Genomic DNA, 27690 nt, shown 5'->3' with positions numbered 1-27690 from the left:
TTTCAGGCCTTTAAAAAACTGAAAGTGGTGGAAAACAGCGCCATCAAAAAACTGACATTTGGATGAAGTTGTCAAAATAAATACATGCCAAGCACCATGACAATTGAAATGTTATATATATATATATAAAAAAAACCTTCAGTCTCACAGGTAAAAGGATGGAAGAAGCCAATGAGCATGCCACCCGAAGCCAGGAACATCACAGAGGCTAATTGTGGGCATATTAACTTAAAGCAGAAGGCTTAGTGAAGGAAAAAATTCTCCACAAAGGGCGCAGTTGCATGAAGAGGCCAGCAGATGGCACCAGCGTATCACTCCATGTTAAAGAAAAAAAAGCTTCGTGAGGAGAATGTATCCTCGACGAGAAAAGGACCAAAAACGGCTCAATTCATGCCGCAAAAGCTCTCACCGGCGTCGCGCTGTGTTCCGGTTGACGGAACTAATCCAATTAGGGAAGTTTAATGACCCAGGCCAGGAGCGGCGAAGAAAAAGCCGTCCCGTTGCGGCGGAGCTCCCGTCTCAGGCGGCCATCTTGATCGGCGCCGAGACCACGCCCCCCCTGGGTGCTGCATTTAATCCCCACTTCGACCTCCAGTGCCTGGGTGCTGCATTTAATCCCCACTTCGACCTCCAGTGCCTGGGTGCTGCATGTATTCCCCACTTCGACCTCCAGTGCCTTGGTGCTGCATTTAATCCCCACTTCGACCTCCAGTGCCTGGGTGCTGCATGTAATCCCCACTTCGACCTCCAGTGCCTGGGTGCTGCATTTAATCCCCACTTCGACCTCCAGTGCCTGGGTGCTGCATTTAATCCCCACTTCGACCTCCAGTGCCTGGGTGCTGCCTTTAATTCCCGCTCAGGTCAGGCAGGCCCTCAAGCACGACCAGCCAGTTATGAGAGGAAACTTTCTCTTTCATGCTCCGTCATGGAGTTGCTCCCACACTTGAATGTCTATTTTCCTCTAAAGACTCGGTACACCTGACGATTTGATGCGGCCAAAGCGTGGGGGGCAGTTTTCTAATCTATGGGGCAAAATGTAAAATAAACAGGACTGTTGAGGTTAAAAGGCCACTTTATTCGGACAGGTATGCAGATTCATATTTACAAAAATATAAACAAAGCCTCACTAATACAATGTCAATATCCTAACACCCCCCACCCTTAAGCCTTCCCCACAATAAAAAAATCCCCAAAAATTCTTCTAACAAACCATCCTCACATCCCTTTTCTTTCATCCACTGCCTTCATTCTGCCTCAGTCATCACTCCCCTATGTTCCCTTTGCCCAAACCTACTCTGCAATGCCCCCAACCCTTCCTGCCTGCCTCGAGCTCCTCAATTTCAGCCACCAGGAAAAACCCTGCCAGGCGTTATTCCTGTCCCCCACACAATGATAAATAAATCCTTATTGCCAAAAAAACACATCTTTTTAAATGTTTTAATACCCTGTAAGGTGTGAGGGGAGGGAATGGGGGGATTAGGGGAGAGTAAGGGTAAGAATGAAAAACCCATCTATTATAAATCTGTCGCCAAAACAGCTAGCTCCATATTTAGCTCAAGCTAGATAGCAACAAAAAACATCATGTCGCCATAACACACCACTTTTAACACCAAGGGCCAGATGTACGACCCTTTTTGCATGCACAAACGGGTTTGCGAACCCGTTTGCGCATGCAAAAACAGCATGGGGAATGTACAAACCCTATTTTGCGACTCGCTATTAGGAAGGAGCGAGCGCAACCCTATGTAAGAATGTTTTGTGTCTGCAATTGCGGGCGCAAATCACTCGCAAATTACCACCCTCTTCAAGCGGGTGGTAATGCACTCACAAAAGGGAAGGGGTCCCCAGGAGATCCCTTCCCCTTTGCAAATGCAGTGGGAAGTGTTTTTTAAGGGCAGGCAGTGGTCCCAGGGACCACTGCCTGCCCTTAAAAAATGAAACTAAAATGTTTCAATTTGTCTTTTTTAAATGCATCCCGTACGGGCTGCATTAAAAAAAAAAAAGAAAACTGCTTTATTTAAAAGCAGCCCCAGACATGATGGTCTGCTGAGCCCAGCAGGCCACCATACCTGGGACGGCCTGTCATTCCCAATGGGGTTGCAAATTGTGAGAGGCTCATTAATATTCATGAGCCTCTCAATTTGCGACCCCATTGGGAATCGCTAACAGTGTGAAATACACTGTTGTACATTGGAAATAACGCCTCGCAAATTGCGAGTCGCAAATAACTCGCAATTTGCGAGGCAATATTTCCACTGTCGTACATCTGGCCCCAAGTTTTTATAGCTAAGGTAACTGCTAACTTTTCTTTCATATTCAGTAAATATAGCTCATTGCCTATGAAGGAAAGATGAACACCATCTTGTCTAAAAAACTGAAAATCTTCCTTAGTTATATCATTATGTTATATCATTATGTGCTAACCAACTTATACTGTTTATGCTACAAAAACGATGCATCTCCCTATTAACTTTTCTCCTTGCCCTCTCAACTGCTGTGAACTTTTCAGCACCCCACCATATTCTTCTGGGAACTAGCGCAGTCAATATCAATTTTGTCTTGTTCCGAGATCTAGTAATTATTTCTAAATCTGTTTTTATCTCTTTTATTAAACCTAATCCTGATAATCCTGATAATTGATCTAAATCATTTTCACCTAAATGTAAAAGTAACACATCTAGACATTTTCTGACAGATATTAAATCACTTAACCATGGCAGCAGCTGTCCCCATTTCATATCCCCCTCCTCCACCACTCAATTTTTATTTCATCAGAGCGAAAACCAAGATTTCTCCCAAAATGCCTATTCTCTGTTTATTTCGCAGCCCATTTTATGAAAGAATGTCCAATTATCCAAATTGTAACATAAGCCATAGCTGGACCCAATATGTGACCTGAAAAAGAAACAAGAAATTAACACATATATAAAAGCTAAGAATCCTCAATATTTCTAATATAACTCAAACAGCAATCAGATGACCATCGTCCTAATTTCTTAACTTCTTTGATAGAAAAACTTGATGGTGCTTAAGATGCAGCACCAATACTGAAAGAATGCGTACCAAAACAACAAGGATCTTCTCCAATATGACACAGTTTTTCTCATCACTCCCAGTACTTAAGAAGCCATAAGCGAAGGGCCATTCTTGTGTCTGAACACAAAATCAAATTGTGCACCACCTACCGCCTTGAAATCTTGCCAAGCATTTATTAGACATAGGGTGCCACCAATTCTTTTAAGTATTACTTTCGCTCCTTTGCCTACCTGATCCGTTTTTGAGTGTTCAAGAAATATTTGGATTCTTTCCTTAGAAATAGATACATTTTTTAATTTTAGACCATCATCTTGACCTTTACCTAACAATTCTGAAATTCTGAACGCTCCAAAACATAACCAACACATGCATAATCTAAATAATAATTGTTCAAAATACAGAAAAACAGATAACTGGAAGGCTCTTTATTATGTAAAATAAAATCTTCAATGACACAGGGTCTCTAATGCGTTGACCTCTTTTCTTTTCTTTAGCCCAGTCTTGCAATAGATGCCTTCCCATCTCACCTGCCGATGGTTCGTAACCCCAGAAAAATTTTCCATAAAAACTCAGACCAGCCAATTTACCAGCAATTGTAGTAGGTGAAACGTTCCTTTCAATGTTAGCCATAATGAAATGTAGAGCATAATCTCTGCACCTCCCTAAACCTTCTAAACTGTGGGACCTATGAGATGCACCTGACTCTAAAAATTCAACCCATGCTCGTCTATAGGCTGCCTTGGTACTTGATGGCAGCGATTTTTCAACTAGCTGAAGCAATCTCATTCTTTCTGCTATCTTCCATACCTCTTGTGGCACATTTGTTTTTCGCAGGTCTGCTCCGGGCGCCAAACCACGGGATTTCTGCCACTGTGAACGAGATAATGCGTCTGCAATATAGTTATCTGCACCTGGTACATGCTTAGCTTTAAAAATAATATTATACATCAGACAACCTAACATAAATCTCTGTAAACGTTTAGCAAATGTTTCTCTTTAGCTTTCTGACCATTGACCAAATTCACTACAGTCTTGTTGTCGAAATTAAAAATGACTGTCTTGTTTGCCAATTTCGGACCCCACACAGCTAGTGCTACCAAAAGTGGAAATAATTCAAAAAAGGCTATCCTTCTCTGTTCAGAAATCCATTTCTTTGGCCATTGTCCAGCGCACCACCTACCTTCCCCAAATTGGCAAAAACCATTAGATCTAGCTAGCTGCATCTGAAAAAATGTGTATCATCCATACAAAATCCAACTCAAGACACCACACTGTAACTCCATTAAATGCTCTCAAAAACATTAACCATACATCAAAATCTGCCCTCATTGCTGCCGAAATCCGTATCCTATGATGTGGTAGAGTGGCTCCAGACATAGCGAAACCTAGCCTTCTACAAAACGTTTTTCTAGCTTTTACCACACGGCAAGCAAAATTTAAATGCCCTAACAAGAATTGCACTTATTTCAAACATAATTCAGGTGACAATTTGGCTTGTTCAAGAAGTTTAACCAGTTCTTGCACGTTCACTTTTGGCAGCCTTGCTTCCATTTTGTTAGTATCCAGCTCAATGCCCAGAAAAACTATACATGTTTTAGGACGTTCTGTCTTTTCAGGCGCCAGGGGCACTCCTAAATCCTGTGCCATAGATTCAAATTGACTAAGAGCTCTCTTACATTCATGTGTACCATCTGTACCTATAAACAGAAAGTCACCTAAATAATGTGTGACATTTTTGTGACCTGACCTGTTTGAAAAACACCATTGCAAAAATGTACTAAAAGCCTCAAAAAGATTGCAAGATGTTGCACGTCCCATGGGTAGCACTTTATCTACAAAAGACTGATTGTCAAAATGAATACTCAGCAATGACAAATCTAAAGGATGAACTGGCAATAAACTAAATGCTGATTTAATGTCACACTTTGCCAATTCCGCTTTAGTGCCCACTTTTCTGATCAAATCGTAGCTACATCTATTGATGCAAATTGCACAACAGTATCATTCTTTGCTATGAAGTCGTTTATGGACCAGTCCTGAGGCCATGAAAGATGTTGAATCATCTGGAATTCACCCAATGCTTTTTTAGGTATTACCCCGAGTGGAGATATTATCAGATCAGGCAAAGGCCACCAAGCAAAAGGACCCGCCATTCTTCCTTCTGAAACTTATTTTTACAATTTTTGTTTAACCACTTGTGGATGTTTATTTGCCAACTTTAGATTTTTTGCAAATCTACGAAATCTTGGACCTTGGTAACCTAGTCTAAAACCTTCTTTAAATCCCCATTCCAGCCTTGACGCTTCTTCCCTGTTAGTGTAAAACTTTAGCGAAAAACATAACTTTTCTATATCAATTGGAGTAAACGCCCTCGTAACCAGGCTGAAAGGATCCACCTCTCTCCATGCCTTGGCCAATACTTCCCCAATTTGCTTGGTCTCTAAAACACTGTAATATGGTATGATTTCCTCCACATTTTGAACATTCATGCTTGTACGTGCATGGGTTCTTTATACAATAACCCCTGTTGAAATTCCAGCATGCACCCAAATTGGGGGTTTGAGCTCTATTCCATAATCCCCCCCTCCCCAGGGTGGGCTTATTAAGAAAGGGCCAGTGAGGCATTGCTAAGCTACTTGCTGTGTGCATAGTAGGAGGGGGTCTTTGTGGATATGTCTAATGGACCCATAACTCGTTACCCACCTTCCCCCCAGGCTTCTCCGGAATGAGAACTAAATGAGCATGAAACTCCTCATCATAATGCAACCAAGCAAAACCCCCAAATTCCATGTGTGCTTTACGAATGGTGTCAATGTATTTGAATATTGCAACAGCACGTTCTGGAAATTTTTCGCAATAGACGCTAGCAAATATTAAAAAGGCTGACGTCCATGTATCAATTGTTGTAGGCACTCTTGATCTTTTTGCCAGCTCCCATGCTTCTTCCCTCAACCCTTCTTTTGATTGAATCTCTCTCTGAAGTAATTTGTATACATCCACAAATTCCCCAGTCCAGATTTTATCCTTAGTTGACTTACTCAAATGCACCCCCAATAGCATGGAAAGCCCTATATAAGGTAACCGCTTTAAACCTTCATTTTTACTCTTTCCTTCTTTCCCATTAGCTTTCTTGTCCTTCCCGCCATCAGACTTGACTATTACTTAATTGACCCCCTTTACTAAGTAAGCCTTCTTTGTTTTGTTCTCATTAATTATCTTAGATGCTTCTGATTCTTCTGAAATAGATTCTGTACCCACATTTTTATCTAATAACATATGCTCTGACATTTTTATTTTCTTGCAACATACTTTACTAGATTTTCAATTCTTCAACCAATTACTTTCACCTGTTCACGGTGTAAAGACGCGGAAGGAGGGATGTATGCCCTGAATACGTTTTGAAAGTTACGGAGGTCGACATTGACCAATACACCGCTTTAAGGAATATATCAAATAGTACCAGTCCTATCCAGGATTTCATATGAAAGACACACAGCAGGAGCACCTCAAAGCTTACTTAGCCTGAGAAGTGAGAACATTCGTGTAGTATAACGGATTACTGATGAGCCCTGAAGAAGTCCTTTAATAGGACGAAACGCGTTGGCTACCTGCATGATTATACAGAACTGTACGATTTTCTGGTGGGGGAGTACATCCTTAATAATTGTCAAAATCAACAACTGCACCAGTCCCTCCTAGACTCTGATCCAACCTCTCCCCAAGAATTGGGAAAGACGGCAGACAAATGGATTTGTACCAGGGTTAAGACAAGGTGGTGGTGATCAGAAGAAGCAGGATTCTTCTAAGTCCCAGGAGAAAGGCGCAGAAAAATCTAAAGAGAAGAAAAAGTCCTCTGAAGGTCCCCAAAAATCTTCCTCTGGCGGTGGGCCATAAATCTATGTCAGGACCGGAGGCTCCGATTATGCTTCTCATTTCTTTACTGAAATGCCCAGCAGCCAATAGAAACTTAGTAACCAAAAACAAAACTACAGTACCCATGAACACTGTATGGGTCACATGTACAACCATAGAGTCTCTGCCTATAAAAGGTCCATCCACCGAAACAGTGTCCTCTTTCTTTGCTGCTCCCGCAGCCAGTTAAGTGCTCATTTTATTTAACGCTTGTGTTGCATGACTGTGTATTATATTGCGTTTTTATAGTGATTTTACTAGTGATGTTAAACATTTGACTGCTCCTTGTATTCTTACAGACTGCTTGCATTGTACGTCGTGATCGGGCGGCGCACAAGGCTGAGTGCTGCCAGCTGAGATGCCCGACTATCATCCAGATCACTCTTTTTCCCCTGGGATCTGAGGTGCAGCGCGCCTATTTTCGCATTCCCTGCTGATCGATCTCCTGTTCCTGCCGGCAATTTAGAGTGGAGAGGGAGGTACTGGGGAGCGAGGACGTGCGTCTCCCTGACGCCCAGTCCTCTTTCTCTGTCGACGAGCCAGCGCCACCGCGCATGCGCGGCGGCCATCTTTGCCCATTTGATACTGCAAGGACTTGAGAGAACGCCGGAGCAGCGTTTGTGTGCTCCTGACCCCGTTTTTTACGACGATTTCTCCCGTGAACGGCTTGTGCTCCCCTGATGTCCTGCATTGTTATTGTATGGGGCTGAACAATTGTGCATAGGGATTGCCTAGAGTGGGTATTTTGTCAAGCCTTCCTCCCTCCACATCCTAAACTTTTATTTGCTTGTTCCCTTTGGGGATCGGGCTTGGCTTGCCTGGGGTTATCTACTCCCCCTTACTTTCACTATATATATATTGACCTGATCTGAGGTTACCCTCACCTATTCAGACATTCCTCGAGGGGTCCGATTTCCACTCGCAGAGTGCCAGTATGGCTGACTACTATGAGGAGGACTACTACTATGACGATGAGCCCTCTGGCTCAATGGAACAGGACCTCGTGGAGGCCCTGGATGCAGAAGTCCAGCATTCAGTTAATACAGCCTTAGTAAGGGCCATAGAACCTCTTAAGCGTCACCTGTGCAATTATGCCAAGCAACAAAGCTGGCTTCCCGCCTCAGGCAATCGCCCTAGAACTGGGGATAAGGGGGTTAAAAACCCACATGCGGCGGACTTCGCCAAACTTGCACAGTCTATGGAGGAGCAGGAGTACTCTACTATCTCCAGTAAAGCGACTATCACAGAAATCACCCAGGAGGATGACCAAGATACCTCCTCAGACCCCTCCACCGATCAGGAGGAAGCTCCTAGACCTGCCAAAAAAGCAAGAAAAGAGAGGCACACGACCGAGTCTTCGGCTGCCAAGGTACTCAATTTTGAGCCCACTGAAATTGTTCACCCCAATTCTTCTTCTTGGCTGCCACCCCAAGAAGTGGCTGATTATGTCCAGTCTCATCTGCGCCAATCCTTTGACAAGGATGTATGGACGCGTCTTCGGTCGGAATGTCCTAGACCCGATTTAACAGGCAAAGTGGCCGAAACTCCCGAGGTTGATCCCTCCATGCTTACCTACATCAAGAAGTATTTGAAGGATCCCAAGAAGGGTCTTGATAGATCTTGGTGGTCATGTCAGGATAAAATGTTGGACATGACCGGCCCTCTGACAAAAATTCTTGAGTTAGGCTTCAGGGCCAAAGAGTCCGGACTGGGGATTGATCCGGAGGAACTCATCGGTTGGGCCCAGAGGGCAGCATGCCAGCTCGGCAATGCCAACTGTGCACTGTCTTCAGAAAGTCGCCGCTCTATTTTGTTGAAGTTAGACCCCAAACTGATAGAACTCTCAACGTCTGAATCGGGCCCACTGGCCCAGGGCTTGCTTTTCGGACAGCCTTTCCTCAAGGAATTGACGAAGTTCGTGGCCACATTCAGTGGTCTGGACAAAACCCAAGGGTCCCTCAGACGGGCGTTCCGCCCGGTTTTTGGCAAGGCCGGACGATTTGGGGGGGCGCTCGTTCGGCCAGGGTTATAATCAAGGCGCCACACGCGGCCAGCAACGAGGAGGTTATCAGGACTCCAACTCGAATAACAACTCCTCCTTCTATCCAACACGACACTCCAGGAATAGATTCCGCAAAGGCAGATTTGGAGGCAAATCAGGCGGACAAAAAGATTCCGGATCTACAGGTGAGACTGATTCCCTGTTCAGAGGTAATCTTGGGGGGCAGAGTGAGGTTTTCCTAAACAATTGGCGCACGATCTCTCAAGATGCATGGGTACAAGTTAGAACTGTACGATCATCCTTCACAAGCCTTACCCCCTCCACAGATGTTTTTTTCCTGAAACGATCAGACCTTTATCTCCGCAGAAATAGACTTTCTGCTTCAGAAGGGGGCCATAGTGGTTTCGACTCCCCACCCTCGTGGTTTTCGCAGCAATATCTTCCTAGTGGAGAAGAAAGGGGGTGGTTCCAGACTAGTCTTAAACTTAAAAGATTTCAATGCCTGGATAATCTACCATCACTTCAAGATGGAAGGCATCCATCTTCTATGCGATCTCCTCCGAGAAGGAGACTGGATGGTCCGTCTGGAGCTGAAGGACATGTATTTATCCGTTCCTATCTTCGCCCCTCATCGACGGTTTCTGTAGTTTCTTTGGCAGGGGATCTGTTACGAGTACAGGGTTCTCCCGTTCGGCCTCTCGCCAGCACCGTGGTGCTTCACGAAGCTTCTCTGTCCGGTAGTAGAATCCCTGTGTGACGGGGCGGAGAACGTATCCGAGGCAGCAGCGAGTCCATGGGACCCATGTTCAAAAGGCGACCTTGTGACACCTTCTCTTCCCCTACAGTGGCCAGCGGTACCCGGCACCACGGACGAGTGGTACCCGTATCGTCCACAAGACCGGACACAAGAAACGGAACGAGGTTCCTTTAATTCTGCCTTTCAGCACGACGAAACCCCGCCCCCTGCTGACGTCACGTTGGTGGGTGTTACAAAGACAGAGGAATCCCGGAAGACGACGGACGGCGTTTCCCTGGAGGCGGAAGGAGAGCTGGAGTGGAGGCGAAAGAAGAACCGTGAGGAGTGGAGAGGAGGAGAGATCGACGCGCTGGAAGAGGAGACGAGTGGAGAAGACCCCAACAAGCCAGGAGGCCAACGACTCCTCGAGCCGCCCCGCCACGTTCCCACGGGAGGAGCGTGGCTCGAACAGGGTATTAGTGGAGATTAACACTGTATAATCATTACGATGTGGTAACGTTGTTTTGTGTTTCTTTTAATTAAGATGGTCCGTTTTGGCCTAAATCAAGATGGCCGCTATTTGAAGCCTGCACTCGAGTGACTGAGATTTGACGAGAGGCCTTGCTGAACATGGTTGAAAGTCACCTGACCACAGCCTCTGTCTGAATTAAAAGTTTCCGTGAGGACAGCAGCTCTGGGCTTGCTTCCATTTGCCCTTGGAAAAGAATAAAGCCACAATGAACTATGATAACTTGCGGTGGCTCCGCTATGGTTCCAAGGAAGAGCATTCATAAATGTATCGATTGCCTAACTCGAGTTTCCTTCTTCCGTGTTTTTATTTTTGTGATTTTCCTGAGCTGAGGTTTTCTAAATGTTGTAAAGCAACATCCTTTCCTGCTCGCTCTGCTCAGCGGCTCAACGGACGTTCAGTGTTTATTTGTTACTTTTATTTTGCTAGTTTAATTATAAATAATGTTAGACTAGGGAGGGTCTAAGGCCACTTCTTCCTGAACCTATGTTCGTGAGGATAGATGCTGATCGTGAGGACGGCGACTCGGGAGACTTTACTGAGAGACCTATCCTGACCCATTTAGCTAGAATAGGTAACTATGAGAATAATGATTTTGCTATTGATTGACTTTCATTTGAACTAATTTAGATAAACGACCATTTGTTTGAATTCCAGTGTCGGGTGGTTATTTCTTTGTCATTTATTGAGTTTCAGATGTATTTCTTATGTTTTAAATCATGACTCAGGACAATTTCTTTATGGTCGCATTGACCTCGCTTTAGATGCAGATTGGTTTAGGTTTCTCTCATATATTCGGTGTGGATAGAGTAATAGAATGAATGTTAGTGTGATGGGCCCTAGCGTATGATGAGTGGATGTGCGTGCGACTGTAGAATTACTCTGTCCGTGGAAGTAGGGAGATTTTATATGCGCCGATCTGCAGCACCTCATAAAGGGACAAGAGAAGCTGGAATGGAGGGTGCAGAGACAGATGACGTCGGCTCAAGCCGATCGGGATCAGTTTCAGAACACCATCACGGCACACATAGAGAGTCTGCAGAAAACCGGCCCGGTCGCGACCATCCCTACACCCCTGGAGACTCGACCGCTATCAGTTCCTAACCCATCAGGGATATCCTTACAGAAGTACGTGCAAGGGGAGGATCCCGACGTCTTCTTAATGAACTTCGAGAGGGCCGCTAGGGCATTGGGGTGGCCTGAAGAGAAGTGGCCTTTCTTTTTAGCTCCGCTGTTGTCGGGGGAGGCACAGTTCGCCTACCAGGTGGCTAACTCTACAGGAAATGCACCCTATCCGACCATCAAGGAGGTCATTTTGGATTACCTTGGCCTCGACGGTGAAGCCTATCGGCTCAGGTTTAGGAGGGAACGAGGCACACCAGGCGAGAACCCCAAAACCCTGTTCTTTTGTCTCAAGATGGCCGCAGACAAATGGCTAAGGCCAGCCTCCAGCACCAAGGAGGAGGTGATGACAAAAATATACTTGGAGCAGTTTATGGAAGCCTTGCCGTATGCATCCCAGCGATGGCTGAAACAGCACCCAGGACTTTCACTAGACCAAGCCATCGAAATGGCAGCAAATTACGCCAGAGCACAACCAAAGACACGGGGGTGGGACGTTGAGAAAGGCTCAAAAGGACAAACACACCTCAAATTGGAACGAAAACCGAAGCCAACGCCTGAACCTCCCCGACCCAGGCCTGTGAGGATAGATGGGCCTACCCCAGTGTTTTGACTGTGGAGAATGGGGTCACATTGCAAGACTGTGTCCCAGGAAAAGACCAACCGAAGAACCGATGGAGGTTGGCTATCTCCCCAGGACTGTACTATACTCAGCCGAAATGGGAACCTCCTTTTATGTGAGTCTAAGAATGAACGGTTTGACAGTACAGGCCCTGTTAGATTCGGGGTGCAGGCAATCTGTAGTACGGAGGAGGTTAGTCCTCCCCAATCAATACGTCCCAGGAGCAGTGGTCCACATCAGATGTGTACACGGGGATGTTAGGCCCTACCCACTCGCCCAGGTGACCCTGACGCCCATTGATAAAGACCCGTGTACAGTGAAGGTGGGGGTGGTGGATTCCCTACCTGAGGATGTGATACTGGGGGTGGATAATCCGGGGTTTATGTCCCTGTTTAAACGGTCAATGTCTCTCCCCCCATCAACTGACCCCGAGTCCATGGCTGCTCTTCTGTCTCCTGAGCCTTGGGTTCTAGACCGTAGTTTCCGTTTTGCGCAGGCTAATGACTCCACCCTGTTTAACGCCTGGGAGAGCGCCCATGTCTCACAGAATCAGGACCCCAAAAAATTCCCCAGATTCATAATCACAAAAGAACTCCTGTATCGGGAGGGGTTAGAGGGAGGGAACTCCCAGTTGTTGGTACCTGTGCCTTTCCGTGAACAAGTGCTCTTCTTTGCCCAAACCCACCTCACCGCCGGACACAGCGGAAAAGAGAAAACTACCGATAGTATCCTACGGCATTTCTACTGGCCAGGAATTTATAAAGACGTTCAAGAGTACTGCACGAAATGCGAGATATGCCAGAGACAGAATGTACACCAACCCCCTGCAGCGCCACTCCAAACCTTACCCGCCGTCGGACGGCCATTTGAAAGAGTGGGTATGGACTTGATAGGACCGCTGCCAAAGTCCTCAAGAGGCCACGTATATGCACTCGTAATAGTCGACTACGCGACCCGATTCATTGAGGTATTCCCGTTGCGGACTCCGACGACGGCTCACATCGCCGAGAAGTTCGTCGAACTATGTTCCAGGGTCGGCTTCCCAAAAGAGGTCCTTACTGACCAAGGCACCCCTTCACGTCCAAATTGATGAAGGAAGTATGCAAAACGCTGGACATACATCACCTGCGTACCTCGGTCTATAACTCACAAACTGATGGCCTCGTCGAGAGGTACAACCAGACGTTAAAAACCACCTTAAAAAAGATGCTCTCTGCCGAAGGATCCGAATGGGATCGACTGCTGCCACTGGCTTTATATGTGTTGAGGGCCCAGAAACAGAGCAGTTTGGGGTGTTCAGCGTTCGAACTGCTGTATGGGCGACACCCGAGATCATTGCTAGAAATCAACAAAGACGCCTGGGAAAATGAAGGGGAACAAGAGCAGAAGTCTTTACTCGAATATACACAGCAGCTCCGGTCCAAACTTGGGAGATTACGGACCCTGGCGTCTTCTAACCTGGAACAACAGAGGGTGAAGAAAAAGAAATACTACGACCGTGGGACAAAGCTTCGAAGATTGAAAGTAGGGGATTGGGCCTTACTCCTTCTTCCTCCCAGCGCTAGCAAAGGCAAGAATGAGTGGAAGGGTTCCTACGAGGTCGTGGATACGGTAGGAGACACTACGTACCGACTAAAGATGTCTGCGAACAAAGTACAAACGTATCACATAAACCTGCTAAAGAAGTGGATAGGACCCCCTCCAAAAGGCCTGAACTTACTCATACCCACCACACACAAGGAGTGTTCGACGTTAAACGAGTTGATCATCAACGACGACCTCTCGGAACAGCGGAAAAAGGACCTGAGCAAGACGTTACTCCCGTTCGGGGAGATCTTCTCGGATCTCCCCGGAAAAACGACGTTAGTGGAGTATAACATCGAAACTCATCCCGGGAAACGGGTAAAGCAAAAACCCTACCGCATTCCGTCAGCACGACGAGAGGCCATAAAAAGGGAAGTAAAAGACATGCTACGACTCGGAGTCATCCGACCCTCAAAAAGCGACTGGGCATCACCCATAGTGATGGTCCCTAAACCGGACGGATCAAGACGATTTTGTATGGACTTCAGAGCCCTGAACGCCATCTCCTCTTTCGACGCCTACCCTATTCCGCGGGTAGACGAGTTAATAGAAAAACTGGGAGAAGCGGCGTTTATCACCACTCTGGATCTCACAAAGGGGTACTGGCAGGTGCCCCTCAGAGAAACAGACCGAAAGAAAACGGCCTTCATAATGGACGAAGGGCTGTTCGAATTTACGGTTCTGCCCTTTGATCTTCACGGGGCACCTGCCACGTTCCAGCGCCTCATGAACACTATTTTGCAACCATATCCCACATTCAGTTCGGCGTACCTGGATGACATCGTCATATACAGCAACACCTGGGAAGAGCACTTGACACACCTGCAGACCATCCTCGCCGCTTTACAGCGAGCAGGCCTGCATATAAATGCCAAGAAATCCCGAGCAGCATTCCACCGGGTAAATGACTTGGGTTTCGTACTAGGGGACGGCACCATCACCCCACAAAACACCAAAGTACGAGCCATTGAGGAGGCCCCTTTTCCTAGCTCCAAAAGAGACTTGAGAGCGTTTCTAGGGCTTATAGGGTACTACCGTAGGTTTATCCCCAGATTTGCCGACATAGCCACCCCCCTTACTGATCTTCTTCGTAAGGGAGTGAAACCCCAGGAAATCCTACATCCCAGCCCAGATGCCGTAAAAGCATTTGCGGAACTGAAAAATATTATCACCACTCAGCCGGTCTTGTTATCGCCCAATTTTTCCAAACCCTTTATACTCGCCACGGATGCATCCAATCTGGGTATAGGGGCGGTCTTATCGCAGGAGGGGGAGGACGGCTTGGAACACCCGGTACTGTTCATCAGCCGTAAGCTGTTCCCGAGGGAGGCCAAGTACCCTACAATAGAACGAGAGTGCCTAGCCATAAAGTGGGCGGTGGACAAGTTACAGTATTATCTAGAGGGCAAACCGTTCATTCTATACACAGATCACGCTCCTCTTCAATGGATGTATAACAATAGGAGCCAGAATCCTCGGATTCTACGCTGGTTCCTCTCCCTCCAGCCGTATGCCTTTTCGGTACAACATAGGAAGGGGAAGGACAATGGGAACGCCGACTATCTGTCCCGGGTCTTTCCTCTCCCCGATCGGGAGATTCCAGGGGGGGAGGAGTGTGACGGGGCGGAGAACGTATCCGAGGCAGCAGCGAGTCCATGGAACCTATGTTCAAAAGGCGACCTTGTGCCACCTTCTCTTCCCCTACAGCAGCCAGCGGTACCCGGCACGACGGACGAGTGGTACCTGTATCGTCCACAAGACTGGACACAAGAAACGGAATGAGGTTCCTTTAATTCTGCCTTTCAGCACCACGAAACCCCGCCCCCTGCTGACGTCACGTTGGTGGGTGTTACAAAGACAGAGGAATCCCGGAAGACGACGGACGGCGTTTCCCTGGAGGCGGAAGGAGAGCTGGAGTGGAGGCGAAAGAAGAACCGTGAGGAGTGGAGAGGAGGAGAGATCGACGCGCTGGAAGAGGAGACGAGTGGAGAAGACCCCAACAAGCCAGGAGGCCAACGACTCCTCGAGCCGCCCCGCCACGTTCCCACGGGAGGAGCATGGCTCGAACAGGTACGGGGACGGGTAGCGGGCTGGGTGGGAAGAAGGACACCGCCTACCCTCTGAGCACCCGTATCGAGCCAGTGGTTGTACATATCGTGTGGTCCGGCAAACCGCACTAACCCCGCGTACACTAAACGGAGCGATAAAATCACTTGCGCACTCGGTTTCCCTCACTTCTGGCCCCTGTTGTTAGAGTGCAGGACGATTGTCCTAATCCTTGGTTTCTTTCTCCTTTCTTCCTGTGCCGTCCCACGTGGGGATCCTTGGTCGACCGCTCCGGAACCACCACGAGAGCCATTAGAGACAACGAAGACCGCAGAGTTCCAGACGGTGAAACTACGACCCCCACCCTCTCAGCCTGGAGTCGCCAAGAAGGAGCAAACCGGACTCCCCCTCTTCTGTAGCCTCACGACGGGCAGCCCGCCAAAAGAAAGTGTTGTACAAAATAAAACCTTCATTGCACCATCCTGGTCTGGTTGCCGACTCTGTCACCGATACCCCGCCACACCCTGAGAGCGCGGGGAGTTGGCCTGATCGTCTACCTGGACGACATCATCATTATGGCGAACTGTCCCCGTCTAGTCATCTTGCACCTAGAATGGACAACTAATCTCTTACAGAGTCTCGGGTTTATTGTGAATCAACAGAAGACAATGTTGATCCCGTCTCAATCGATCGAGTTTCTGGGTTTCCTTGTCAACTCCCTTACTTGTCAACTCCTTTTACCGATGCAAAAGATCAGGTCCATCAAGAGGGAATTGACGTCGACACTTCACAAGCAAATGGTGACTTTGAGATCCGTAGCTCGGATAGTGGGCTTAATAGCTTCCTCGATTCAGGCGATCTTCCTGGGTCCCCTTCACTACCGGGCCCTTCAACGGCTGAAAATACGACATCTTCAAAAAGGCCTTGGTTACTCTGAAATTAGTCCCCTCTCAGGGGAGGCGATGCTCGAGATGTTATGGTGGTTACACCACATGGAGGCTTGGAATGGCCAAACCCTCTTCGGATCGACTCCAGATATAGTGATCGAATCCGATGCCAGCCAGTGGGGTTGGGGACCCAGATGTGGCCAGTTGTCCACGGGTGGCTGTTGGTCGCTGGAAGAACTTACATTGAATATCAACTGCCTGGAACTCTTGGCTGGTTCATTTGCAATTCGGTGTTTGTCGCCACAGAAAACAGATTGTTGTATCCTCCTTCGGATGGACAACATTTCGGCGGTACGGTTTGTGAACAAACTGGGCGGCAGGAAGTCCCGAATACTGGCAGAAATTGCCAAGGACTTCTGGCACTTTTGCCTCCAGAACGGAATTTCGGTAGTGGCGGAATATCTTCCGGGCTACAACAACGAGGTGGCAGATTGGCACTCCCGTCACTTGCAGGACTTCAGCGACTGGATGCTGCACCCCCGGGTGTTCCAGAACCTGAACGACCTTTGGGGTCCCTGTCACATAGACCTGTTTGCATCCCATCTCAACAGGCAAGTTTCCAGTTTTTACAGCTGGCGTCTGGACCCAGAGGCCCTGGCCAAGGATGCGTTCCTTCAAGAGTGGCCGACATCCCTGTGTTATGCCTTCCCTCCGTTCATGAGGATTCCCAGGGTTCTTGCGGGCCAGACGTCATCGAGCGGAATTAATTCTAATCACTCCATTCCGGAGAGCACAGGAGTGGTTCCTGGTGGTTCTGGAAATGCTCTGCGCGATTCCAATCCTTCTTCCGCCGTTACGGAACCTGTTGCGGGACCCTCTACAGAACCCTCATCTGTTGGTAGAGTCAGGCCAGCTTCCTCTGGTAGCTTGGCGGGTTTCAGGGAGAGATGGAAAGTCCCAGGCCTTTCAAAGGAAGCTGATAAATTCATCAATGAGGCCTGGTCGGCCAATACTCATAAACGATATGCTTCCTGGAGACGGTGGTGTGATTGGTGCTCTCAACGGGACGTGGATCCCGTTACAGCACATGTTTCTCTAGCAGTGAATTTTCTGGCATCAGTGGCATCCCCTGGCTTAGCCTAGAGGACAGTGAACAACTTCCGATCCCTTCTCTGCAGGGCATGTACCCGTGGATGACAAACCACTTGGTGAGCATCCGTTGGTGTGTAAATTGCTCAGAGATATTCGGATGGTTAACCCCCAATGCCCTAAGTACTCCCAGTTATGAGACGTTTCTGTGGTCCTGAAGTTTCTGGAATCTTGGCCTTCTAACAAATATCTTTCTCGGAAAGAGTTATCTGCTAAGCTCACTATGTTACTTTGCCTTGTCTCTTGCAAGAGGGTTTCAGATGTTAAGAGCCCTAGATTTAGCAGGGCGTCGATTTTCCCCAGAAGGGATGTCTTTCAAGATCTTACGGAGGACTAAGTGTAATACTCCCTCAGTCTCCTACCCAGCATTTCCTAATAATCTGAAGTTGTGTGTTGTACAGTGTGTCAAGGATTATGAAGTAAGTACTGCCGAATTCCGAGCAGATATGCAGGGTCAATTATTGATTGCTCTTCAGAAACCCTTTCGCCCCGTGACTCCAGCCACTTTGTCACGATGGATGGGTTGGCTCATGGGCAAAGTGGGTATCGATGTTTCAAAATTTGGGGCCAATTCAGCTCGAGGAGCGATGGCGTCCAAGGCATTTTCAGCTGGTGTCAGTTTGTCAGACATTATGAGTGCGGCCAACTGGCCTACGGAGAGTACTTTTAAAGCTTTTTTTATTATAAACCAATTGTTGATTTTGCTTCTGTTGTGGTGGCTAAGCTTTGAACAAGCATAATCAGAGCCTCCGGTCCGGACATAGAATTAAAAATTTGCGAACATTCGTGACAAGTATTTTCAATTCTATTAAGGACACGGAGGAGAATTTTCAATTCTATTAAGGACACGGAGGAGAGGATTATCCCACCCGGAATGTTGTTTATAATGTATTTAACAAGCTGTGTTGAAATGTTCTATATTGTACTGCATTCATGTTCTCTTTTCCCGGCCCTTCTTCTGTTGATGTATATTCAAACAGTTCTGAAATGGTGTTACGGGTACTCTCTCTATTCCTTGCAGGTGCAGTTTTTAAGTAAAGTCTGACTTTCTCTGGTGAAGACGGTTCTTCGTGACTACAGGGTCCTGTCGGTGTTCTTTGGACCACGTCCCTGGTTGAAGTTAAAGCCCCGTTGGGCCTCGGATGATTCGAGTAAGAGGAGTTCTTGCTGTGATATGTTCGTTGGAGCAAGTTGTTCAGAAACTTACCTGCTTTTAGTTTGCAAAAGAAAGAGACACTGTTTTGGTGGATGGACCTTTTATAGGTAGAGACTCTATGGTTGTACATGTGACCCATACAGTGTTCATGGGTACTGTAGTTTTGTTTTTGGTTACTACGTTTCTATTGGCTGCTGGGCATTTTTTTTAAAGAAATGAGAAGCATAATCCTCGCCTCTGTGTCCTTAATAGAATTGAAAATTCTTGTCACGAATGTTCGCAGATTTTTAATCCTCTTCCTTCCTTGGTAAGAAATCTTGGTGCTATCTCTGTAAAGAGAAAGGCCATAAAGCAAAAGACTCCAATTGTCCTAAGACCAACACCACTGAAGCTACTACTACTACTACCCCCTAGTGCCCCTAGCAGTAGCACTACTTGTAGTAGTACACCCAAAACTTTAGTTGGATTCTCCTAGGGTACTGAGGTGAGTTCTGGCTTAGCCAGATCCCCCACACAGGCTACCTTAGTCTGTGATGCGGGCATGGGTTTTGCCACTTTTACTGTGAGTCCCAATACCTTGGGCAAGTACAGACAAGAGCCTCTGATCAATGGCCAGAAAGCTATAGCATATAGGGACACAGGGGCCAGTATCAGCATGGTGATGAGGAAACTTGTGTCACCTCCTCAGCTTCTACCTGGGCACATTTACCAGGTGACCAATACGGACAGTGTCAGAAAAGATCATCCCATGGCCATAGTCCATCTCAGCTGGGGAGGGGTAACTGGCCCTAAGAGGGTTGCGGTATCCCCCAAACTGCATGTAGATTGCCTCCTGGGCAATGATCTAGAAACATCAGCCTGGGCTGAAGTAGAACTTAAGGCCCATTTAGAGATATTATGCCTGTTTGATCAGGTTAGTGTGACCCCTAGGGCACAAGACCAACAACAGGGAAATCAAGGAATAGTGGAGCCTGAAAGAAGGTCCCAATCATCTCACGCAGAGAGCACAAGGGAGTGAGAAAAGTCCTCCTTCCCCAAGCTTTAGGTGAGGGTTAGTCTTCTAAGGGAGATGACCCTGCCCTTTGTGAAGGAACTGCCCCAGAGGAGGCCAGGCCTGTCCTGGCAGAAACACTGAGGGCAGGGGGACCTTCCATGGAAGAACCAAGTCTGGAGCAAGTATCCTGCCCCTCTCTACCATGCGTCAGTCTGCCTGATACTGCAAAGGCCAGGGATGTCAGTGAACCCCAGAGGGCCCACTGCCAAGACAAATCCCCTCAGTTTCAGATTAGGGACCCTCAGCCTAGATAACCCTCAGCACTCCAAGGGATCCCCCTTACACCAAGCAAGTCACAACCCCGAGGTGAACAATGTTGGGCAAAGCAATACCTGGGACAAGACTGTCCCACCCCTTCACTGGCCCCACACTGTTCTGTTACAGACAGACCGGATCAACCAAAGGCTGTAATCAGCAGAAGGTTGACTCCAAGGGAAAAGTACAGGTCAGTCATAGAGAGAAAGGCCTCTGTTGTGGTCAATGCTCTGAAGAAGTTGAGGCCATCTCTGTTGGGCCCTTACTACCCTATTCAGAAACTCCACAAGCCTTTCCCTTGGCTCAAACAGTTGACGGTAGACACCACAAACTTTTGAGAGGTTCCAAGCCCCTACTGGGGAAGAACTTATCAGTGGACCATAGAACAGGTAGTATCAATGCCAGTGCAGATGGACCTTCCTTATATGGCCACTTAGGAAATAAAGACTCAACTGGGCAAGGTTATCCTTATCTCCTTTCGTATAAGGGGTAAACGTATGTAGGAAGGAAGGATCCTTCTAGCATGGTTACCTGGTGTCATTGTGTTTTTGACCTAGTCTGACTGAAATCCTACTAAGCAGAACCCCATTCACTTTGCTTCCTCGCTAAATTAACCATGGTAAGTACTTTTGTACCTCTACAATTGGCTACTGAAGTGCTCTTGTAAGTCCCTGGTATATGGTTCTAAGGTACCCAGGGCACAGGTACACTAGGGGTCTCCCATGGGCTGCAGCATGTGTTAAAGTGTGACTACAGGCCTGCCATTGTAGCCTGTGTGAGTTGGTGGCTGCATCTCCCACAACAGATATAGGTTTCCTTACATCTGAGGTCACTTCACTTAAAACCTATAAGTCACCCCTACGGCAGGCTCTTCAGTCCTGAGGGCAGGGTGCATGAGCATGACACCCCTACAAACTGCAAAGTCGAGTTTTCAGGCTTTGTAAGTGCAGTCAGCCATTTTAATACATATAGTGGACATCAAGCTAGTGCTGCTGCCGACCACAGACACAATTCTGCCCTCCTGCTGCTGAGCCAAGCTCGAGCAGGGGAAGGCAGGACAATAGGTTTCCTGTCATAGGGAGGTGTGACCGCCTCCCACACAGGACTTAGTGTATTGGGGTGGGGGCTCTTACCAGCGCTACTAGATTGGTTTGAAGAGCACATTTGGTGTCCTCCTTGCATACTCCAGTTTGAGCCAGTTCTGGGAGCCCTTAGCTCCCGCTCTGGCGAAACTGGACAAAGAACATGGGAGTATTCTCCCCTCTGTCCAGCCCCTCCTCTGGGAGGGACCCCTGAGTCGTTTCAACCCTTTCCCTAGGGTACTTAAGGCCTTACCTTTGAGTGGCTCTTCAGATTCATTGTAAAACAAGACTCAAGCCTGAAACCAATTCACTCTTCGACCGTCTGGGCACTTGGACTTCGATGGACTTCGCCTGGAACCAAGACTGCATCAAGGAAGACTCCTGCTGTTCTTGATCTTGCTGTTCTGCAAGTCTTCTTCGTCGTCTGCGCCTGTGATTCTTCCAGGATCTTCACCAGACCTGTTGGCTTTAAGAACACCCAAAGTAATCTCCCTTGGAGTGAAGGAGTCACTCTCCTGCATCTGCAGGCACCGCAGTGAAGCTGACTGGTCTGCAGCTCCTGTCGTCTTATGGACTTCCCGAGGGTCAATAACACAGGTTGTGATTTTCCAAGTCTCTCGAGGCCTGACCTGTCCTCTCTGCATTGTTTAGGCCAGTATCCCTCGTTGGAACCACTGGGACCGAATCCCTGTACACCGCATCGACTTCCCGTTGCCAAGGCTTGTTGGCTCTGCACTCTAGACATCTTCGGGGTACAAGAAGCTCCAGCCTCCAGCATCTCCTCCTGCCAAGTACAACGTCCTCACTGCACCCTCTGCACCATGGTCCTTCCTTCTTGGTGAGCTGCTTGAGGTGCTCTTGCTACTCCTGTGCCTTTGGCCTGTGGGTCCTTCTGCGGGTCTTCGCTTGCTTCAGTGGGCTTCCCTGCTTGTTCGGGACTTGCTCTGACTCTCCTGCTGTTGGTGAGTCTCTTGGATCTTGCTGGTCCCAATGTTGCTCCTTCTTCTGTCTCCACGCCAGTTGCAGCTACCACGGCTTGTTGATGCTCCCGCTGGACACCGACCCCCTGGTCTCCGACATTTGACGTGGAACAGCTCATGACCACCTCCTGGACCTCTTCAGCATCCCTTGGTCCTCACAGTTGCAGCGACAAAGTCACTGTCAACTCTCCAGAACCTCCCGACATGGGGGGGCATTGTTCTTCCCTGCCTCCTGGTTACTCCTGAGTGCATAGATTCTGTCCCTCTGCTTGGAGGTTCTTCACTTCCAGAATCCACCCTTGAATTCCATTGGACTTCTTCACCATCATACATGTATAAGGAAGATAATATATTGAATTTTTAAGTGGTATTGCAAAAACTCAGATTTTAAAGTGTTGCTGTACTTGAAGGTAATTTATTTGTTTTTTATATTTTTTTGTTATCTTTTCCTCAATATTTCAATGGTGAATCACTTGTAGATAAAAATAATTGTGATAATACTTACATATTGTGATAGATGAATAAAACGGGGTCCCATAAGCATCAAATCAAATAACTTATATGAAAACTATGCAGAGGCCTATAAACATGCTTAGGATAGAATTATATACACGTAATATATACATTCCTTATGAAGACCTAAAGAATATCTAGATATTTTAAAAACATAGTTAATAAACATACTTGTACAAAGAAATACACATATATAGATACATACATATAATCAAATTATAAATGTTTACAGTCACAGGGATGTGAAGTACATTAAGTTTGAGTATGATCTTTATATAGGAAAGAGCCAACTCTTGAGCATTTTTCTAAAGTTAGATAGTTATCCATCGATCTTATGTTTTGTGGTAATGAATTCCATAGTTTTGGCTGCTTGAACAGAGAAAGATGTACCAACTATGTTTTTTTCTTGTTTGGTGGGGTTTTGAGGTAAGGTGCTGTAGCGGGTTTGAAGGAGACTCAGAGACTGTGAATGCTGGGAAGGTCTGTTTTATTGGTCTGAGCACTCTTTTGCGATAAGTCTTGGCCCGGTAATAAGGAAGGGGAAGCTCCGCCTCTTGATTGGCTGCCGGTCGCCTGTGTGGGCTTTTCGTTCTTCTCACGTCCCGTTCCAGGATGCCTTCTCCTCTCGAACACTGCACCGTTCTCAGGTCCCGGGCGTGGGAGTAAAAGAGAAGCAAGACTGATGTAAGTCAGGTGCTCTGGTGGACTTTTAACGTAAAGGGCCGGGGGTGAGGAATTCACAACGTGCTCTCTCTATTTCCCTATGTGACGGTAGTGTGAGGGGAGGGGAACAGGGGAATACGTCTCCTACGGCTTCTTTAGACTCTGTCGTCCCGCCCAACCCGAGATACGAGCTCGTACCTGTTGGTGCCACGCTTCTCCGGACACGTGGCGGGGCGAATCGCCGGGTCGTTGGCCTCCTGGCTCCAGGGTCTGGGTCTCCGGTCCCTCGTCTTCCTCTCTCCCTCGCCTCTCCTCTGCAAACGCTATCCTCTCTTCTTCCACTCCGTCCGTACTCGCTACTCCTGGTCGCTGACCGCTTCCGTGTTCGGAACTCCTCCCTTTATCCGCGTCATCCGTGTGGGCGGGGTTCGCAGCCAGCTTGGCCCAATTAAAGAAACATGGATCGTCTTTTCCGCTCGTAGGGAGTGAGCAGGTTTCTCTGTCCCAGGCTCTGGGTTGCTGGAGGTAAAGAGGGGAGAGAAGGGGGTTCACATGTACAGTCAATAGAGGCAGGTTCTCCTCCTCGTCCGGTCGTGGCACCTCCTGACACACCACCCCCCCTGGATTCTCCCGATCGGGGAGAGGGTGTCGGGATAGGAAGTCCGCACTATTGTTCTCTATGCCTTTCCGATGATGTACAGTAAATGAGAAGGGTTGGAGTGTCAAAAACCACCACAACACCCGGGGATTGTGTGACATGTTCTGACTCATCCATTGCAGTGGGGCATGGTCCGTGTAAAGGGTGAACGGGTGACCCTCAAGATAATACCTTAATTTATCAACGGCCCACTTTATGGCCAGGCACTCCTTCTCTATCGTGGGGTACTTTACCTCCCTGGGGAACAGTTTTCTGCTAATGTAAAGAATGGGGTGTTCTATCCCTTCCTTGGAAGTTTGAGACAATACCGCCCCTATCCCACAATCGGAAGCATCCGTGTGTAGAATGAACGGCCTGGTGTAATCTGGGGAGGCTAATACCGGGTTGGTGGTGATCATCGCTTTTAAAGCTTTGAAGGCTTTCCACATAGCCGGTGTGGGTGAGTGAAACAACTGTGTAGTGGTCCCTTTTTTGAGTGTATCAGTAAGGGGGGTAGCCATGTCCGAAAATGAGGGAATAAATCTCCTGTAATATCCGATGAGCCCCAAGAAAGCTCTCATTTCCTTTTTGTTGGAGGGAAAAGGGGTTTCGGAGATGGCCCTGATTTTCTCTATTTGAGGTTCGATGACTCCATGGCCCAAAACATACCCCAAATACTTTACTTTGTGATAGCCCACTCTTGATTTTTTTGCATTTACACGTAACCCTGCTTTCCGTAGGGCCTGAAGAACCAGGGTCAGATGGAGGAGATGGCTTTCCCAGGAGGGACTGAAAATAATGATATCGTCTAGATAAGTGGAGGTAAAGTCTTGGTAGTCTCGTAGCACCTCGTTCATTAAACGTTGGAACGTTGCGGGAGCTCCGTGGAGGCCAAACGGTAAAACGAGGAACTCAAATAAACCATTGGGTGTGGAAAAGGCAGTTTTCTTGCGATCTTCCTCTCGAAGTGGCACTTGCCAATAGCCTTTGGTCAGGTCTAAAGTGCTTATATATTTGGCTTCTCCGAGCCGCTCGATAAGCTCATCGATCCGTGGTATCGGGTACGCATCAAAGGAGGACACTTGATTCAAGGCTCGAGAGTCCATGCAGAACCGGGTACTGCCATCGGGTTTCGGGACCATCACGATCGGTGAAGACCATTCGCTGCGGGAGGGCCTGATTATCCCCAGACGCAGCATTTCTTGCACATCTTTCTGTATGGCGGGTCGTCGAGCGGCTGGTATTCGATATGGTCGCTTCGCGATGACAGCTCCCGCTGGGGTCTCAATACAGTGTTCGATCACGGTTGTTTTCCCGGGGACATTGGAAAATAGTGGAGAGAACGGGTCCAACGTTTCCTGCAGACTCGTTTTCTCTTGTTGTTTGAGGTCGTCACTTATGACTAGCTCCTCTAGCGTAGACGAGGTTGTGTCAGTTGTAGGTAGGGAGAGATGTACCTCCTGTGGGGGGGGGGGGGCAATCCATTTTTTCAGCAAGTTAATATGATATACCTGTGTCTTTCGAGGGGACACCTGTAACTTGTAGCTGGTCTTTCCTATGGTGGCGATTACTTTATATGGTCCCATCCATTCCGTCTGGAATCGGCGGGTAGCAGATGGTAACAACACCAAGGCCCAGTCATCCACCTCCATCTTCCTCCATTTCTTTCCTTTGTCGTACGTCGTCTTCTGCCGTTTATGACTTCGTCCCAAATTGACATAAGCCAATTCTCTTATTTTTCCCAGTTTGCTTTTCAGGTCTTGGGTGTACTCCAACAGACCTTGGCTCTCTCCTGCATCTTTTTCCCAGGCTTCCTTAGTCATCTCGAGAAGGGTCCTGGGTTGGCGCCCATATAGCATCTTGAAGGCGGAACAGCCGAGGCCACTCTGCGTTTGTCCCCTTATTACGTACAGGGCCAGAGGTAAGAGGCTGTCCCACTCTTTCCCACTCACAGACAGCATTTTTTTTATCGTGGCCTTGAGTGTCCCGTTATACCGTTCTACGAGACCGTCTGTCTGGGGGTGATACACAGACGTCCTGATATGTCGTAGGTCCACCAAGCTACATACCTCCTTTATCAGTCTGGACACAAAGGGGGTCCCCTGGTCCGTTAAAATCTCCTTCGGGAACCCCACGCGGGAGAAGAGCTCTATTACCTTCTCAGCTATTGCCCGGGAGGTTGGTACTCTCAAGGGGAAGGCCTCCGGAAAGCGGGTGGCATAATCTACCACAACTAGTGCGTACTGGTTCCCTCTTCTGGTTTTGGGTAAAGGGCCTATCAAATCTAAGCCAACCCTCTCAAATGGGGTCCCTATAATGGGGAGGGGTTGTAACGGGACTCCTGGGGGCCTATGTATGTTCTTTTATTGACACAGCTCGCATGACATGCAGTGTTGTTTATATCCTTGTAGATACCGGGCCAGTAAAAGTGTCGCAGCACGTTTTGCGTCGTTTTTTCAGTGCCTATGTGGCCAGCGAGGAGATGTGAATGTGAATAGAACATAATTTGATCCATGAAGGTGATGGGCACTAACAGCTGTAGTGCGTCGTCCTTCTTCCCTTGTCGGTACAACAACCCATTTTGGATAAGGAATCGGGGAAACACAGGATTGGAGTCTCCCTGGGTATAGTGTGCCTGTTCCCATGCGTTATAGAGGGTGCTATCATTGGCTTGTGCGAATTTGAAGTTCCTATCCCCTGCCCAAGGCTCTGGTGTAATGTACGCAGGGCGAGATGTATCTGCTCTCGCCTCTACTGACTCTTGTGGGGTTTGTACGTGTGTGGATCGTGTGAATAAATCCAGGAAGTTGGGATTATCTGTTCCTATAATCAGTTCTTCCGGTAGCGCGTCCAACACTCCCACCTTCACTAGGTGTTGCCCTCCCTCCGGGAGCTCCAGGTGGACCATAGCCACCGGATATGGCTTTGTGTCCCCATGTACACATTTGATACACACCATTGTCTGGGGGATCACTTGCCTAGCTTCCACGTACACCCCTCTTATTACCGATTGTCTGCACCCAGAGTCTAGTAGTGCCCGGATCGTTTTCCCATTCACCCTTACACTTACATAGAAGGAACTACCCAGCTCCGCTGTGTATAGAACTGACTTGGGGACGTATCCTACTTCCATAGGCTCCTCCAATGGCCACCTGTGAGGACATAGACATGCAATGTGTCCCCAAGTCCCACACTCAAAGCATTGCGGTCCTTTGAAGGAGAGGGGCTCTGTTCTCAAGGGTTTTTGCGGGGTGGTTTCTACAAGCTGTCTAGGTTTCCTTTCTCCCTTAACCGGAATAGGACGTGAGGTTTTCTCTGTGTCCCAAGGAGCTGAGCGAGGTTGCGCCCTGGCATAGGAAGAGGCCATTTCGATAGCTTGAGCTATGGTCAACGGCGAGTGTTGTCATAGTCATTTCTGGGTGGTAAACGGTACTGCCTCCAAAAACTGCTCTACATAGATCTTACCCATTATTTCGTCCTTTGAACTGGAGGCCGGGGTTAGCCATTTATCCGCAGCCATTTTGAGACGTAAAAACAGGGTTTTAGGATTCTCTCCCGGGGCTCTCCTTTCCTTTCGGAACCGTACCTGGTACGCTTCCGCATCCAGCCCCAGATGGTCCAGGATTACGGTTTTGATGGTGGCATAGGGTACATTGCCCGTCGCATTGGCGACCTGATAGGCTGCCTGTGCCTCGCTGGTTAATAACGGAGCCAGAAAGAAAGGC

General features: G+C 47.9%; 1 protein-coding gene across 11 annotated transcripts in view; it reads right to left on the bottom strand.

Moving 5' to 3' along the window:
• LOC146802200 (uncharacterized) overlaps positions 1-27690 on the bottom strand; it is a 238746-nt gene that overhangs the window by 65894 nt on the left and 145162 nt on the right. For 9 of the 11 annotated variants that reach the window (XR_014967710.1, XR_014967711.1, XR_014967713.1 and 6 more), the window contains one exon: positions 3844-3906. The exons of the other annotated variants lie outside the window; for them this stretch is intronic. Coding sequence is in view for 3 of the 9 variants with exons in the window: in XM_085621793.1 (XP_085477919.1) it covers positions 3844-3906 (63 nt within the window). In the remaining 6 variants the exon portion in view is untranslated. The remainder of the gene's footprint in view (positions 1-3843; positions 3907-27690) is intronic. 11 annotated transcript variants of the gene reach the window in all.

The sequence above is a fragment of the Triturus cristatus genome, chromosome 8 (genome assembly GCF_964204655.1).
Source record: "Triturus cristatus chromosome 8, aTriCri1.1, whole genome shotgun sequence".
Lineage (NCBI taxonomy): Eukaryota > Metazoa > Chordata > Amphibia > Caudata > Salamandridae > Triturus > Triturus cristatus.
This window is presented reverse-complemented; position numbering and strand designations above follow the sequence as displayed.